The sequence below is a fragment of the Cryptotermes secundus genome, unplaced genomic scaffold (assembly GCF_002891405.2).
Source record: "Cryptotermes secundus unplaced genomic scaffold, Csec_1.0 scaffold54, whole genome shotgun sequence".
NCBI lineage: Eukaryota > Metazoa > Arthropoda > Insecta > Blattodea > Kalotermitidae > Cryptotermes > Cryptotermes secundus.
This window is the reverse complement of record NW_019731261.1, coordinates 95,152-113,448: the sequence shown is the minus strand read 5'-3', so window position 1 is coordinate 113,448 and position 18,297 is coordinate 95,152. Positions and strand designations below refer to the sequence as shown.

Genomic DNA, 18,297 nt, shown 5'->3' with positions numbered 1-18,297 from the left:
GGCCCATAGGGTTGTGAGACATCAAATTTCTCACATTTTCTAGACAATCGGCTCACAGATGGCGGTGAGCTTGTCAGTCTTAAGTTCTGGCCACTCTTTACTCCAAGGAAAATTCCTGGTACTCATTCCTGTTAGAGACTGAGTATGCCACAGGGCCATAGTACAGCTGGAAGGATTAAGTCAATTGAAGAACCCAATGGTCTCATCTGGAACCAAACCCACGACCTTCCAGCTTGCAGCATAGTACCTCAGCCAACTATGCTACCATGTGCCCCAGTAGCATCATTCAATATCCAACTAAAAAGGTTACACATAGGATTTAAAATTTTTGGTTAATAGGTTTTCTTACATGCTCTGGCTTATGCCATGTTGAGACAGATCCTTGGAAATTGAATCTTTACGTGTGATAAAACTCCATGGGAGTTCATTGCATTGCATGGCTTATGCCATTGCAAAATTAAACAGAAAAGGGCTGTGGGATTTTATCACAGTGCACTGCTGTAACCTGTGTAGATTAACACCAGATGAGAAATGTAATCCATAGATATATTCTAAGGAGGATCATGCTGAAACGCAACGTGCCTCCGATTTGGCACATAGAGGTTACTTGTAATAGCATTGTGCAGTCAGGCTGTGTGGAAATAATCCTGTTATCATTGTCCTGTTACTGGGTATGAAGTGTTTAACAGTTTTAAGTGACATGAAGAGTGAACACACATTTGTCTAGTTTAACATGTCACATTTTATTTTTTGTCTCACCCTAAAAGAACAACACAATCTCAGGATGTTTGTGGCCAAGAGCGAGAAAGTAGTGTACTCTTTAGGAAATGTTCTTAGAGTGAGGAGGATGAGTGCATAAGAGAGATGTGAAATACGTGCAAAATTTTAGTTTGCAGATGTGAAGGAAAGAGACCACGCGGGAAAGTTAGGATTAGGTGAGATAATAATATTAAAATGTATCTTAAAGACGTAGGATGATAGGATATGAACTGATTTTATTTGGTTCAGAATAGCATTAATTGCGGGGGGGGGGCACAGTAGCACTAAACGGATTTTTTTTTCTCCTTGGCACTACAGCCCCAATGAGCCTAGGCCTACCTCCATGAACTTCAAAACATGGATTTACATTCTTTTATTTCCCCTCTTTTAGTGCCACTTCATACAGTGCATGAAAATCTTGTTGTATTCATTCTATTAATTAGTCCACATTCATGGATGAATACTGTTTGATGAACTTCGCCTTGTAAAGTTTGTGTAGTCGTACCATTTGTTTGAATGGCAAATTATGACTCAGACTGAGTATTGCACTGAATCTAAATAGTAAGAGGACATAAACTGTGTTCTTATTAAACATCACATAGTGAAGTAGAGAGTGGAGATATAGCTCCATTTATTCTTAGCCTCTGCTAGATGGAGTTAGTGGTCAGCTTCATGCTTGAGCCTTGTCATGCCGAGTGAAAACCCAAGTCAGATAGGATGCTGGGTTTGACCCATTGTTGGTTTGGATACAGTGGTGATGAGGAAACTCCTTACCCTTACCATGAATCAAACTACAGTCCTTTAGTTCGTAGCCATTGATTTTCTGTATGAGGAATTCTAGCTCATGCTGTCTTTGTATCTTACAAAATATTCAGTATCAGTACAATGTTGGAAATATAATCTAATTAATGCACTGGTGTGTTCAGACAATTTAGTCATTCAGGGTACTGGATTTCAGCTAAAAAAGTTTTTTTTCACTCTTGGAGCTGAGCCCTTCTTGAGAAGCCGCCAGTTTTGCAGCTTGTGAAGAACTTCCCAGTATTTTATGGAAACCGAAGGTTCATTACCGTGTTCCCAAGAGCCCTAGTCTGAGCCAGATTCGTCCAGTCCATACCATCCCATCCTCTCTCTCTAAGATCCATTTTAATATAATTCCCTCACTTACGTCTTGGTCTTCCCAGTGGTTTCTTCCCATCTGTCTTTCCCACCAATATCCTATATGCATTCCTTGTCTCTTCCATTCGTTCTACATTCCCTACCCATATCATCCTCCTTGAGTTGATCATTCTGATTATACTTGGAGAAGAGTACAAGTTATGAAGCTCCTCGTTATGCAATCTTCTCCAACCTCCTGTCTCCATGATGAACTGGGTCTAAGTGTTGCTGTTTGAGCCAACTTGCTTAGATTTTACACTTTATAATTAACAGGAGTCAAGATAGCTCACTCAGTATAGTGATGGGTTACAGGCTGGATGACCTGGGTTCGATTCCCTGGAGTGCAAGAATTTTCTCTTCTCCACAGCGTACAGACTGGCTCTGGAGTCCACCCAGCCTCATATCCAATTTCTAGTACGGGCTTTCCCCCAGAGTAAAGTAGAAGGAGCATGAAGCTGACCACTCGCCTCCATCTAGTGCCCAGGTGAAGAAAGATGGAGCTATGCATCCACTCCCCCATACAGCTTGATGGCATAGTGCTTAATTAATTAATTAAGCACAGGAACAACTTTGTAATAAACCAGGAGTCATAAACTGAAAGTGAAGAAATACAGCATGCACTTAGTACTTTGTTGTAAACATTACCATTGATCTCTAAAGTGAACTTAAATATATGGACGGAAAATTAATCGGCTTTTCTACCTGTTGATAGTGCATTTTCAGTAATTCAGGACAGGAATGAAGAGAATAGCAAGTGGATTGTCATATTGGTAAATCTCTATCATTGTATTTTGGAGGTGTTGGTATTAACCCAAGTCACTGTCTATCCTAACTGACCTTTTTCATTGCTTTCTTCAGTCCATCTGGCAAATTGTAGGCTAGTAGAGACTTGTGAACTCTCCTACCATTCTACACTATGAACCCTAGCTACTGACAACATGAAAATTAACCCACAAACGAGAGAAAGAAAATATGTAGTAGAACAGTGCAGTTAGTCCTATCAGTATCCTGACTTGCTTTATGTATGTGGTCTTGAGAGAAAACTAATTGAATGCTCTTTCCTGAAATAGTTTGTGGCTTTGTACAGGTGGAATATCAGTGAGAGCTGCTCAAGAGAAAATGTATGAACACGCGTCTGCCATACTGGCAAAGTCTAGCTCAGCATCTTGGCTGTTTCGTGAAAGGCATCTGGGTGTTGACAGCAGAGCTCACATCAGTGGACAAGCAGATACTGATGTGAAACCAAAAGGCAAGAGATATAGTCTTGTATTAAGATGTGTAATACCATATTACTTTGAATTTAAGATGGGTTAAGTTTTTGAATGTGAGTTAGGAAAAAAAATTATGAAGTTGCACATTCCTCGAATTTAAGATGCATCTCAGTGTTTTTCAACAGAAAAAAAATTCGTCTTATATTCGAAGCAATACAGTGGGGGCAGAAATAGTGTCATGCATATTTATTCATTAAATCATTCTAGGAGCTCAGCCATTCTTGAGAAGCCGCCAATTGTGCAGCTACTCAAGACTTATCAGCATATTATAGACCTGAAGGTTCATTACCATGTCCACAAGAGCCCTCCACTGGTCCCTATCCTGAGTCAGATTAATCCAATCCATACCATTCCATCCTATATCTCTAAGATCCATTTTAATATTCTCCACCCATTTATGTCTTGGTCTTCTAGTGGTCTCGTTCCTTCTGGCTTACTCACTAATATCCTATATGCATTCCTTGTCTCTCCCATTTGTCCCACATTCCCTCCCCATCTCATCCTCCTTTACTTGATCATTCTAATTATACTTGACGAAGAGTGCAAGTTATGATGCTCCTCATTATGCAGTCTTCTCCAATCTCCTGTCACTTCATCTGTCTTTGGTTTAAGTATTGTCCCCAGCACTCTTTTAACAAACATCTGGAGTCTGTGCCCCTCATTAATGTCAGAGACCAAGTTTCACACCCATGCAGAACCACAGGCAAAATTATAGCTTTGTGTATTCAAATTTTTATATTTTTTGACGGCAGACAAGAAGGCAAAAGGTTCAAAACAATGGTAGCAAGCATAATCTGAATTCATTCTCCTCTTAATTTCCTCCTAAATCTAATTCTGATTGGTACTGTTTTTCCCAAATATTTGAACTGTGCCTCATTGACAAAGGATCTGTTAACTATCTTTATGTCATGAGTATGCCCAGCCTTCAGGTGACAAGACAGCAACATATACTTAGTTCTCTCTGTGTTTTTCTTTGAGGTATCTGTGTTCTCGTAATAGATTCACATCATCAGCATACACCAGCAGCTGATGTGTCCCTTTTAATTTTAGTCCCACATGGTTTTCCTTGACCATCCTAATGGCATATTTTAAAGCAAAGTTTAAAGAAATGAGGATAAAGCATCTCCATGTTTTAGACCATTTTGGATAGGAAGCTTATTTACCTAAATGGACTTTACTATGTGTTTCGTTTACAAAACTTAAATCAGCATAACTAGTTTCATGGGTACTCCAAACTCCATATTTCGCTGCTTTGCAATAAATAAACTCATATGTAATAAGGTAGGAAGGAAATACGGGCAGAGAAAGAGTGCGTGCGCGCCCGTGTTACTTTGTCGTAAATTTTGCGGTGTTATATTTCTGTTTCACTTTTGCAACGCATTAACTGTCTACCGTGACCGGGATTTCTTCCGAATAAAAACCGCATAGCTCCTCTTACGGCGCACGAAAATAGTTCGAGGATTGGTGTGAATTTATGTGTTCTGTATGTAGGGGGCATTTTACCGTATTTGCAGTGTTAGGAATGGAACTGTAAATGTTATCATTTGCCGTGTATTGCATAATAATAATAATATGGCGGAAGAAGGAAGTCCTGCTTATAATAGGCAGGAGATTTGTGAACGAAAAGAGGTCGTCGAGAAGAGCTGTGCTTGTGATAAATGCTTAGAACTGGATCTGCAACTAAAAGAAGCTTTATTAGAGCCAAGTTATGCACAAATAATTATAGGAATACTTCGGAAAAGCCAAAGTGTGGGTACGTGTAGTGGGTACATAAGTAATAGTACATCTACAACTTATGAATTTGTTGACCAAGAAGTGAATACTAATTTGGAATTAGTAAATTCTAGGTATTCATGTGAGCCAAAGAAACTTAAGGAAACTGCGAAACATCTCACTTTTCCAAGCAGCAAAATGTTGGTAACATCTAATCGTTTTTCAGTGCTGGCCGATATTAGTGAGTCAGATGGATGTGATGAAGTGCTTGTTTCAACAGAGGGACAAGATAAATTCCATGTAATCGGTAAACACCCCAACGGTGCAAATAAACCGAAGACTACACCGGCAAAGCAAATTTTGGGCGGTCTTAACCTAACAATCTTACCACATAACCTTCAAGATCGAGAAAGGAAAAACAAGTAGAAGAGGTCATGAAGAAACCCCCCTTTACTCTATCCCGACAATAGTCAATGGATGTTTATCGACAAAGGATGCATTTAGACTTATGATACTAAGGAATGGCAAATTTAGTAACAGTAATAATGTAATGTTGAAAGTGTACAGTGATAGGACTACAATTATGAAAGAGCACAAACGTGTAATTATAGGAGATAGTTCTGCTAGAGGTTATGCAGTGGTGGTGAAGAATCATATGGCTGACAAAATTGAAGCAATTGGTCTGGTTAATCCAGGTGTGGCTGCTGTGAGTGACATAGTGAATTTAACTAAAGTGATGTAGTTGTGTTCTTTGGTGGTTCCAACAATGTCAGAACAATTCCAATATAGGCTTAAAATATACCCAAAATTTAATAAAGACAGTAACACTAATATCATTATACTAAGTGTGCCAATTAGACATGATGGATTCCGCTTGTGTAAAAAATGAAATTAGAACCTTCAGTAGAATGCTTATTTATGAAGTATATAAAAATGGTTAAACATACTGTTTTAGAAATTAACCCAAACAGAATGCTTTCCATGTCATGGATTGCACCAAATGGAAGTATTTCCAGACAAATAGCAATTCAAATTTCTATGATTCTGGGCAAAAAGTTGAAGAACCATTTGGTCTAGGCTGGGAAAGTGAATTAAAAGGAGGACCTGCTACCCAGGTACTGGAAAACAGGAATGAAGTTTGCACAAATAAGGAAAATGAAAATAAACAAGTAGCTATGTCAGATTCTGAAGTACGTATCATTCCAAAGAGTATCAAATACACAAAAGAAAGCCATAGTGACTGGGAAATATGATTTTTTATGGCAAATCATGCCTAGGAAGTAGTTGATAAACTCGCTGTATATTCCTCCGGCAGGTTAACTACTACCCCAAATAAAAACAAGTATAACAAGGTCAAGGACCATCTGAATACAAACCCCCAATGACAGACAGGTAGCAGTGTCTAAGTACATATTCCTATAAAAAAAATTTAAGGTATCTGATCAAATTATTAGGTGAATAAGGGATACAACAAATGAGTTAATAAATTCCCAGAAATTTTATGTATAAAGGAACATCACCTAAAGGAACATGAATTTGAAAGAATATTGATAGAACACTATAATTTAGTTGCAAAATTTTGTAGGAAAACTTGAAAGATGGTGGAGTAAATATCTCTGCTCATGAATCACCAAATTTTACTAATATTAATGTACAAGAATTCAGTAAAGGATGAGATACAGAAGTATGTGCAGTGAAACTAAACTTTCCAACTACAAGCATTCTAATAATATCTATTTACAGACCTCCTACTTGGAATTTTGTGTGTTTTTAAAGTGCCTAGAAACTATTCTGAATCTACTGTATAGACCCCCCCCCCTTTAGACCCCTACAATTCATGGTGACCATTGGCAACTACTTTTAACTGCTTTCCTCCTCTTGTAGGAATCCTGAAGAATGCCAGAGACTCTGAGTCCCATGCCAGATCATCATCTCAGACTGAAGTGGCTGCTTCATCAGATGCAGAGGCTGAATCAGAAAGTGAAGTAAGAGGTATTTTGAAAACTAGTGGTACACCAGTTGCGTCAGGTGCAGGGACACCCGAACTGGAAAGCTTCCGTCATTTAAAGAGTGTTCTTAAGAAGGAAACAGCAAGTGAAATTCATGAAAACCAAGCCAATGAAGATCCTATGGTTTCAGCTACTAATGAGGATCTCCATTCAATCCTCAAGCCTGAATCATCAGAGTGGGATGAGTCTTCATCTCATAGCTCAGATTCATCTGAAAGCAATGTGCCATCTCGTCCTCACTCAGTTCCTGCCAGAAACACTCTTGACCTTGTTAGTATTCTCCATGGGGTTGAAGCTAATGCACGGAAGCAACGTCAGGCCTTAACAGGATCTCCAAACAACAGACCTCTATGTCCCAGTAGTAATGATGAAAAGATTTTGAATCTTAGAAACTTGAGAAATGAGAAGGAGAATCATCAGGGAGGTAAGGAAACTACACCTCCTGAAAATAGGAATGTGGATGGTAGTTACAGCCCTTTGAAGAGGGACATGGGCATTGAAGATCGTGTTAAGAAGCAGACAGAACTTGCTTTGGACAACAAGACACTTGTCAACCAGAGAAAGCTGCAGTCCAAACTGTTAATGGAGGATTTGAACATGATAGGGTTTCAGGCACAGTATGAACAAAAGGACAGGAGGAATCAGACCTTTAGCACCTCAAAAGTTGTAGAGTCCCGCATTATTGATCATAAATCTCTTGTCAACCAGAAAAAGTTGGAATCAAAGAAACATGTGGATGAGTTGATCAGTAGCAGGAAGAATGTGGTGGAGCATTCCCAGCTCAAGAAAACGCACCTAACTCCAGAAGAGGAGGAGGCTGCTCATTACGAGAGACAGTTGCACCGCCAAATAGAGGAACTGCAGCGTTTGTCTGCGTCACCCACACCGCCAACATCAGATGGTGAAACATCGTCTTCAGGAGGACGCGAGGTTCGCCGCATCATTCGAAATGAAGCAGTGGCCCGGAGGAGACAAGCAGCATTGGCTAAGCAACACCGACAAGTGAAGAGTATCAGGTAAGCTGAAGGCAGCCATCTTTCCAAATTACATGAAATGTGTTGAGTGCGTGCACCTTAGAGCCTGAAGTTATATACACTTCATTTTATCAAACCCTCACTTCCTACACACAACAGAAAAACTAAATATTTGGTTGTGAAAATGTGTGTTTATGCATGAAATTTTAATTTGTGGAATTCAGTATATATTTGGCATCGTTCATAAGAGATTTTGGTCTTGAATGTATTTGTATGGTAAAAAAGGGGTTAATGTCTATGCAGTTAGATGCAGGTACCATTGATTAGGTCGACAGTATAAATGTATTCGTTTCCAGCAGGAATGGGATAAGGCATTTATAAACTGTCCCTCTATAGTACATGCTGTGTTCTTCAGGATCAGAGTGAGTGGGTGTTTGTATGTGCATATATACATGAATGTATGTATAGACACACGCACATGCTTCTGCGGAGATGCTACTAGGGGCGTTCCAAAATGATTGGCACTAAATGTTTTTTCTTCACAGTAACCATTTATTTGAACAAAATACATATAGATTATGTTAGAGGTAACCCCCCCCCCCAATGTCTATGCACCTTTGCCATCGTTCCGGCAGTTTCCATATTTGCACAGCAAACCATATTTGGGGGTATCCTGGCGCCACTGCTGGACAGCTGCCTGAAGCTCACCATTGGAGGTGAACGTCTTACCCCGCATGATGTCTTTCATTGAATCAAATAGAGTGTGGTCGCTGGGGGCAAGATCGGGCGAGTATGGCAGATGAGGCAGCATGGTTTACCCTAGAGCACCCAGGGTGGTAGTGGTCTGTTGTCTGCCATGTGGCCGTGCATTGTCATGTTGGAGGAGAATGCTGTGCCCCCATTTTTCTGTGGTGGCGTTGCTGAATGCGTTGGTGGAGTTGGCGCTGTGAATTGCAGTACCGATCACTGTCGATGGTCGTATTGGGGGGCAGCCAATCCAACAGAAGGATCCCCTCCTGATTCCAGAACACAGTCGCCATTTGCTTCTGGACGAATAGTCCTGGTCGTGTGACTTCTTGGGAGGAGGGCTCCCAGCTTGCTTCCACTCCATGGACTGGCGTTTCTTTTCTGCAGTGTCGTGCCAGAACCATGACTCGTCGACAGTGACTAGACGCTCAAAGAACTCTGCCGGGTCCGCACTATACAGCTGCAGCAACTGTTGACATGTCTCCACATACTTCTGCTTCTTCGCAATGGTGAGAGAATGGGGTACCCATTGAGCACAGACCTTTTTCATCTTCAAGTCCTGATGGATAATGGTGCACAGTGTTCTGCATAACAAACCTGTTGTGTTCTCTAGTTTTCCAGTATCAAGTCGCACTGTGTACTGTCTGGTGTGCATGCTTTTGCTGGATGCCCACTGTTTTGCCTTTTTCTGCACAGTCCTTGCCGTCTTTGAACTCTGCTATCCGGTGAAACATGGTTCTGGGACTTGGTGCTGCTTCTCTACATACGGCTGCTAACCTTGTGTGAAGGTGTGAAGCAGCCACTCCTTCCGTCCAGAGAAACCACACAGTCCACCGTTGCCCATGATTGTCTGTTTCCATGTTGTCTGAGCGTTGTCCACGACTGCACCTGCAAACCGCCACAAATGGCACAGCACTGTTCGACCTGTGCGCAGTAGCGACGTCATCTCATGGCCATAGGTCTTAAAGTCATTTATTCCTCTATAAAGGTCTCTAATGTTCTTGTTCTAACTGTTCATTACAAACTCATCAGTTTTATCTTTCAGATATTCCCTCTTTTTATTCCTGAAATGCCTGCTGGCTTCATGTCTTACAGTGTTCAGATTATCCCCATTTATTTTGCTTGGATCCTGTAACCACTGCAGTTTGGTTTGTTTCCTTTGGTCTAATTATTTTGTGCATCCTTCGTCAAACCATGGTTTATGCTTTTTCAGTTCATAACCTAGACTCTCTTTGGCAGAGACTTTGATATTCTCTCTAATTGTTTCCCAATCTTTATTAACATGCACCTCAGTGTCTTATGTTTTCCAAAGCTGCAAACCTATTTGAGATTTCAAAACGCTACTGCACCTTCCCATCTATCTCCTTTAATTTCTTGTGTTTGAACCTCTGCATGTGAATTCTATGTGATGTTTGCTTACTCACTGCCAGTCTTTCCCTAACCTTTGCCATCACCAGGTAGTGGTTAGCATCACAAACTACTGCCCTGAATAATTGGACATCAGGTATACTTGAGTGTCGTCTCCTGTGTATCAGTAGATAGTCAATTGGATCGTGTGTCTTCCAATCAGGAGATGTCCAAGTAAATTTATGGATATTACTATGTGGAAATGTTGTACTTTTGACCATAAGATGTTTTGATGTGGAAAAGTGTGATACTTTAACTTCATTATCATTACTAATTTCATGCAAACTCTCATCCCCAATTGTTGATTTGAAGATGTCTTTGTCCCACTTTGGCACTGAAATCTCCTAACAAAATTTTTGTATAGTACTTTCGGAATATATCAGATACATATTCTAGTTCTTTGTAAAACCTGTCACTTATGTCATCAACTTTATCATCTGTTGGGGCATAAACATTCAGGATGTATATCACACCAGCAACCTCTTAGTATTATGAATGACATCCTATCACTAATGAGCTCTACCCTCTTAACTGCTGATATGACACTCTTATGTACAAAAAAACATGCACCTAATTCATGATTTTCATTCCCCTTTCTATAGAAAAATTCATATTCACCTATTTGTTCGATGCCACCTCCGTCCCATCTGACCTCTTGTACTCCCTCTAAATGTAACTTATAATTTCAGTTTCCTCTCATCCTCTGCCTTGAGTGAACGTGCCCTATACATACTACTAACATTCCTAGTACCAAATCTCATATCCCATTTCTTTTGGTTAGGTCGTTTTTCCAAGGCATCAGTGCAAGTCTGAGACTTTTTCCAAATGTTCGTAACAAGCTTATTTTTTTACTGTGAGGAGTTGTAGCCCCACTCCCTAACCCCCAAGCTGGAGGACCACTATTATAGACTGATCACAGAAATGTTAGTTCATAACACAACACGTTTTTGACTATTATGTGGCGATCATCAAGTGGTTACATGTGTTGTGTTCCATGAACTGATACATTGTCAGTGGCATAGTTCTTACAGACAGGTGTTTCATTGCCTTTAAAAATACAAATAGAATTAAGATTTGGTTAAAGTGAGAATTGGAGCCAGTGTTTATAATAATGTTGGCGTTTGCTTTGATACTGTGGTGTTTGGTATATTTTATTTGGCTGCTTTGTATTCTCTGTTTGTTGAAGTTTATTTCTGACAATTTTTCTGTTATTGCTTGGTGTTAGTGTCTGGTGTTTGCTGGTGGAATATGGATATACGTTTAAGAACTGTCTTTTTCCATCACCAGAGTTTTAAAGGATATTTGGATGATTGTGGAGTGGCAGGTTTTTGCTCCAACTCTGTCTGGGGTTGTCCTGGTATCATAGTTTGTACTACAGAGGCAGGGTGATGAACATACTGTCAAAGGGTCATACGTGAGGAAATGATAATTATTCCAACATATGTAGGAACTACACAGTAAGAAACAAACGCCCATGCTGCAAGAAATGCTAAGCAAATAAATCCAAACAAGGAGATTTCAAACAGTATCATTTGGATGAATGTACAGGTCTCCCCGAGCCAAACATTGAAATTACATCCAGATTTTATTGATTTTAATTGAAGCACATTTATTTTAAATAATAGGCATCACATTCACATGTGATATGAAAAGTTGGAAATACCATACCGTGCACCAATTTTAGTGAATTTGAGACACCTCTTGATGACCATGTAGGGTCGAAACATGTGAGAAGAGGGGACAGTGATAGGTTGCATTGTAGACGGAAATTGTATTGTATGTAGTAAATTATATTGCAATACTAATACAACAGAATACTTCAATACAGTATAATAAAAACAATTACGTTAGGAAATTTTATTTATTATCAACAAATATTTCAATATATTTAAACATTGTAACCTCAATACATATGTTTTTGTATGTATGTGTGTTTGTTTGTATTGGTTGTGTTTTGCATCCTAAAACCAGTAGCAAGAGATCTGTTGTGTAAACAGTACAGTAAGGATCAGTGACACATTTTATCGTTTATAATACGCCTGATAAACAAAATGACTGAAACATATAGCGTAGTAACATTTCAGTAAGGCCGCGCCATAGCTCAAGTGGTTAGTCGCTGACTTCCCACCGCGGCGGCCCGGGTTCGATCCCGGGTCTGATCAAATTGGATTTGTGGTGGACAAAGTGGCGCTGTGGCAGGTTTTCTCCAAGTACTTCGGTTTCCCCTGCCAATCTTTATTCCACCAGTTGCTCCACAATCACCCTCACCTATCATCTGGGGCTGGTACAACAGGCCAGACGTGGTCTCAGTACAAGGGACTTAGTCCCACCCCACTACCTTTAAAAAAACATTTCAGTAAACATTACGTATTGAAAAATGGAAGTTGTGATTGATGATGTACAACATAATATTGGATTTTGAGGCTTTTAAAATGACACTCATACAGAAAAACAGGTTAGTCAGTGCAGCTGCTTTAAACGCTCAAAAATGTACCATGACATACACTGCGAAATGAAGTCAAGCCCGATTTCAGGAGTCCAAGGTAGGTTCGTCATCTTCAGATTGAAATTTGGATGATGAAAGTCAACAACAGTCACTGCAAAATCATTCCCCCGTGGGAACTGTGCCCACGCTCCAGATGGTAGCCTCGCCCACATGTCTCACAATAAATTAGTGCAAAGAAATTTTTACTGTCACCTCATGCTCACAACGCATGAAGTTATCTATGACTTCTTTTTCTATTGGTGGCTTTAACGTGGATTCTTCTGACAACTTTTCCACCAAGACAGTGCCGCACAAGAATTATGCGACACACCTGTCGATCTATTGGACAAGTGTTATTTTTCTTCACCCATTTCTGGAGACAGTCTACGCAGAAATTGTGTTTACAAGCTGCTGGCGTTCCAACCTTCTGTGTTACAAGTTCAAAAAAGCAAATGGGACAGCATTCTGGCTCTTCATCAGTGCTGCTAACAGTAGGAGGCGTTGTTGTAGAGGATGCTGCTCCACCTTTGCAGAATGTGTTTTCATAACTACCACTTTTGGCAGCCTGGAAAGACCTGTTAGAAGCTCGCGAATCCAGCATCTGTACCTCAGTCTGGCATTCCTTTTCTAATCTATCACCAACTCGAGCGTTCGAGTTATGGGTGCGACTCTGTTGCTCCCGTTGGTGCTGAAGGCGGTCGTTAGGAGAGCGTACCACTCGTCTAATGTTTTCGTGCTGTTCCTCTGTATTTTCCGCCAGATCTGCTTCATCTGTCCTTGTTGCCCTTCCTATCAGATTCTCTATAAACCAGGAGAAAAACCAATATCCGTTTGTTTTTTCACTGCGAGACATTTTTTCTTAGTTGCTACGTATTTAGCGAAAGTCAGAGTTACTGTATGCTCAGAGGCTATATGACTCGATCGAACGATTGATGACGTATTTAGTCACTCGGTCGAGTCATGTAGCCTCGGAGCGGGCGTCATAGAGAACAGCGTTTGTAAAACCTATTGTTGTGTGACGTCATCGCGTACGTGACGCGTTCCTCTGCTCTTGTGTACGGGTCATTAGCTAGCAACGCGTCTGTATACCTCAAATATTGTTGAGTGACGTCATCGCGTACGTGAAACGTTGCGTTGCTGCTTGTGTACGGGCCATTATCTAGCAACGGGTCTACATACCTGTAATATTGTTACATCACAGTCGCCACGTGACGCGTTCTTCTGCTGCTTGTGTACGGACCATTACCTAACGACGAGTCTACATTGCTACATTATTAATACGTATTGTGTTTATCTCCTTTTTTCAGCTGTACAGTACAAGGCCGTTTCAGTATAATAATTCACTTTCACCAACAGAATTTAATTATATTTTCCTTCAGCGTTACCACAGGCTTACTGGAAACATCTTTTTAATTGACAAGACAGGATGCGCAGCCTGTAACCGTCTGGTTCTTATTCACATACCAGTAACTGATCACTATGTCGTCTTTTGGGTTAGTTGGGATTGTAGTATGGCTGTAAAAGTTGTATCCTCTTACGGTTGCTTTTGTAGCATCAGAATCTGTTCTTAGCATCCTAGAACAGGTGTTCTCCGTTTCCGTTAGCAAATTAAGGAAGATTTCCTTATTATAAGTAAAGAATTTTGTGTCCATATATAACTTTACTAGCCTACTTACATACTCTTTTGTCCGTGTGATTAGTCGCCGGCTTCCCACCGCGGCGGCCCGGGTTCGAGCTCAGGTCAGGTCGTGTGTGATTTGAGGTGGTCAAAGTGGCACTGGGGCATATTTTCTCCGATCAATTTGGTTTCCCCTCCCAATTCTTATTCCACCGACTGCTCCTCATCCATCATCCGGGGCTGGTACAGTAGGCCAGTTAGTGGTCTGCGTACGAAGTGGGCTCAGTCTCACCCTACCCCAAGAAACTAAGAAAAAGAGAACTGCTTACCCCTTTCGTCTACTCTCTTTTGAGATCCTTTACCCCCTTTTAGACAAATGTCAGTTCACCATTTTCACCTTTTACCACTATCCCTACACTTTCAACATATACGTAACTGTAGCTTAGTTTGAGAAATTTCATAGGTATAGCAACTAATAGCGTCATTATTTTGGAACTCATGCTCACGTTTTGTGCGCATGAGTATGATGGCAACATTTTCGTTATAGTTGTTTGAATTTATTTCTCCTTACTATATATAGATACAGGAAACGAGGGATTCATACAAAATATCTATGTAGAGAGAAAGCTTGAAAGATCGAGGCATAGATGGGATGATGTTTATACGGTAAGTTAAGGACGGATCTTAACGGGAGTATGTTACGGAGGAGCGGGCTAGATTTATAACGGGCTTTATTAATAAACAGCGTCCAGCGGGGACGTGTATGATACCGGCGTTTAGCATTCGCAGTCAGTAAACTGAAGGGATTTATTGACGAGTTGCACAGCTGGCAGCTGCTGAAACTGCGTAAATACTGGTCGGATAATCCAGCATTGTGCTTCTCCCACTGCGAGCATAGGGCATCCGTGAAACGCTTGGTGTCACTTCAGTTTCTTACTGTAAGACAGTGGGTAGGACTCCTTGGACGGGGGATGTACCCGTCGCTAGGCCGCTACCAAACACACACACATCCTTGCTTCGAATGGAATTCGAACCCACGACCCTAGTGTTCGAGCGAGCGAAAACAGTTCATGCCTTAGACCGCGCGCGGCCACTCTCATCGGCATTTCTTTTCTATACGTACGAAAATAAGGTAAAAACGTAAGAGGTAAAATTGTCCCAGTGTTTAGGTTATTAAACACTACTCCAGTCTTGACCTCAGTACTAATTGGAGGCGAGTGGTCAGCTTCACGCCTCGGCCGGAGGCTGAGTGCCCCCAGAGCCGGTCTGGACGCTGTGGAGTGGAGAAACTCCTGCCCCTGCCTGGAATCAAGCGCCGGCCGTCAGCCCGTACGCGTCGCTATACTGACTGAGCAACTCCGGCTCACGTGTACGAAAATAAACTCCGTGGCTTTAGTCCGCAAGCGAACTATACCGACCGAGCGACCGGCGCTTGTCGGCGAAGTTAGTGCCAACTTTAGCGGATAGAGGGTGTCCCGTGGTCAGCGCAACGAATCCCTACGGCCGATAATTTCGGTTTTCGAGACCGGAGCCGCTACGTTTCCATTCAAGCAGCCCCTCAGTTATCATCCTCACGAGACTGAGTGGACCCCGTTCCAGACCCACTACTTCTCGGAAAATCAGGTAGCGTCGGGAATCGAACTCGGGACATCTGGATCTGTAGCCATAGAGGCGGTCCCACGGGTACGAAAGTAAGTTTAATTGTTGAAATAATCAGTTTGATAATTGTGCGAAATACGAACAGTTAAATAATCAGACAGATTCTGCAGAAAGATAGATTGTTTTTGTCACTCAATGAGTGCGGTAGCCTTGTGACCTTCCGTCCGTTCTTTCATGTCTGAATACGTTGCTGGAAGCCCTTTTTCAAAAGTCCTTTCACAGCTGTCCTCCCGTCTCTCTGATTGGCTTCAAACAGTCCGACTTAACAAGCCCTTCCTGTAGAGTTTTAACATGGAAACGTGAAAAATTCACACGAATGTAAACAGCCGAGCTTAGAAACTGTATTTTTCTTTGCACGACATTCGCTGTACTGTCATGTTGCAAGATCCAGTGGTATGGCCAAAAATTGTGTCCTCTTCGATGAATGCTCAGCCAGGGACGTTCCAGAAGTAGAAGCCAGATTTCTCTGCGGTTGGATTCCTGGCAGAGTCAGGGATTTTCTCTTCTCCACAGCGTTCAGGCTGGCCCTGAGGCCCACCCACACTTCTGTGCAGGGGGTACCGGGGTTAAATTCCCTGGGGGGTAAAACTGCCGGGACATGATTCTGACATTCACCTCCATCTAGTGCACTTCCGATTCGTCTTGATGGCGTGGTGTTCTGCTTGGCTTAACATGGAACTTCCGTAATAATTGTATTTGAGCATCCAGCATTAGTTGATGACGCGATGTGTGGCACATAGAAATACCGTCTCCATTGCGGCTTCTTAGGTTATTTGTAGAATCACCGTTTAGTCCATGCTGTCATGTAAATTCAGCGACGTGTTTCGGCTCAGAGGTCCATCGTCAGGTATATATGATGATGTATGTAAATCGTCATATTGCATTGTGATACTCTATAACCTGTGAGGGCTGTACGTCTAAACGTTTGTTTAAACGATATTGGTTCCTATTTTAACATGAAATAATTTTAATATATTTTTAATTAATATTGTGTCAGCGTTGTTCTTGCTAATGCTCGGTTTTTACAGTGATATATATTTGATGAATGGTTATCTTGATTACAGTAATATTAAAATGGATCGTAGATGGAATGTATTGGTATGGACTGGATTGATGTGGCTCAGGATATGCCCCAGTGGAGAGGACTTGTGAACACGGTAATGAACCTTCGGGTTCCATAAAATGTTGGGAAATTCTTGAGTAACTGCACAACTGGCGGCTTCTCAAGAATGGCTCAGCTTCATGAAGTTGCGTAATAGGCAGTTATCATGGTTACATGTTCTCTGGTGGCCGGTGTATGTCGCGTACCTGAAATTTCCATATCGGGAGATTTGTGAAGTTCAAAATAATTGACACATTACGCATTTTTAATTTCATTTCTAATATCCGACATGTTAGAATATGTGTGGGCCCACACCTCGTCCGAATGTGGAGCTTGACGTGCTTTTATTTGGAGAGGCGCGAATTGTTATCTTCAGGAAAATGTTTTAGTGTCAACTGAGGTTTTTGCTCTTCTTTACTGTTTAGGTAGACCCAGGAATATCAAGGGCTCTGTAATCAGGCATTGCATTTACTATTCATAAACCACATTATGTTTTCACAAGCTGTCTGCTGTGAATATAAAACAATTGAAAATAAACAGCGCGAGGGTATTTGCGCCATGAGTTTGTGGAGCATTGCCTTTGGTTCAACTCTATTTTGGTATCTTGAGGTCGGTCATTAGTCCCCAGTGGGCCCCAGCGTGGGAGCTTTCACCTGAGTCTGAAATAGGAACTAGCTGTAGGAAGAATTCCACAAGTTCACGAAGGTTCTGTTTTCCATTTTTATACAGCGCACGCGCATTCGCTGGCAACAATATGGTCGTTGAGTGGATGAACTTGACCATTCCGTGAAGGCAGGGAAGGGGCTACTTGTATGCTACTGTCCAGTTTTGTATTTGGTATTGGAAAAAGCAGAACTAGTTGATGGCACACGTTGATCTGTCTTTGGAGTTCATGGCCGGCGAGATCAAGAGTTTTATTTTTTTACCGGTCTGTGCCCTTAGTGAGACGCAATAGGCAATAAAACTATTCGTGCCATGTGAAATGCTGTTAAAAATAAAGCTTCCTTCATGCTTTTGCCATGCCCAGTGAAATAATGAGCCTATCACAGCCGCCGCGCGGACTAAGGCATGAACCGTCTTCGTCTGCTCGAACACTGGGACCTGTGGGTTCGAATCCCACTCGAGTCATGGATGTCTGTGTGCTTTTATTCTGTTTTTGTTGCTCTTTGTGGTGGTAGCGGCCTTGCGACGGGCTGATCCCCCGTCCAAGGAGTCTTACCGACTATGTAAAGGATTAAGAATCCGAGATCCACAAGGATGTAGAGCCATAGAGGGCGAGGGGGGTGGGAGATATAGTTAAGGGTAGGTAAACCAATCTGATTGGCCGGACTATGGAGCCGGATAGCCTGAGAATCTCAAGAGTAATATTGCCAAACTCATCAATGGTATCGAGAGTAA

The 18,297-nt window shown here is 41.5% G+C and overlaps 1 protein-coding gene across 5 annotated transcripts in view; it reads left to right on the top strand.

The window, feature by feature from the left end:
- Nucleotides 1-18,297, top strand: part of LOC111866670 — a 321,755-nt gene that overhangs the window by 213,978 nt on the left and 89,480 nt on the right. For all 5 annotated transcript variants that reach the window (XM_033752372.1, XM_023855848.2, XM_033752371.1 and 2 more), the window contains exons 11-12: nucleotides 3,002-3,163; nucleotides 6,783-7,923. In XM_033752372.1, coding sequence (XP_033608263.1) covers nucleotides 3,002-3,163; nucleotides 6,783-7,923 — 1,303 coding nt within the window. The remainder of the gene's footprint in view (nucleotides 1-3,001; nucleotides 3,164-6,782; nucleotides 7,924-18,297) is intronic.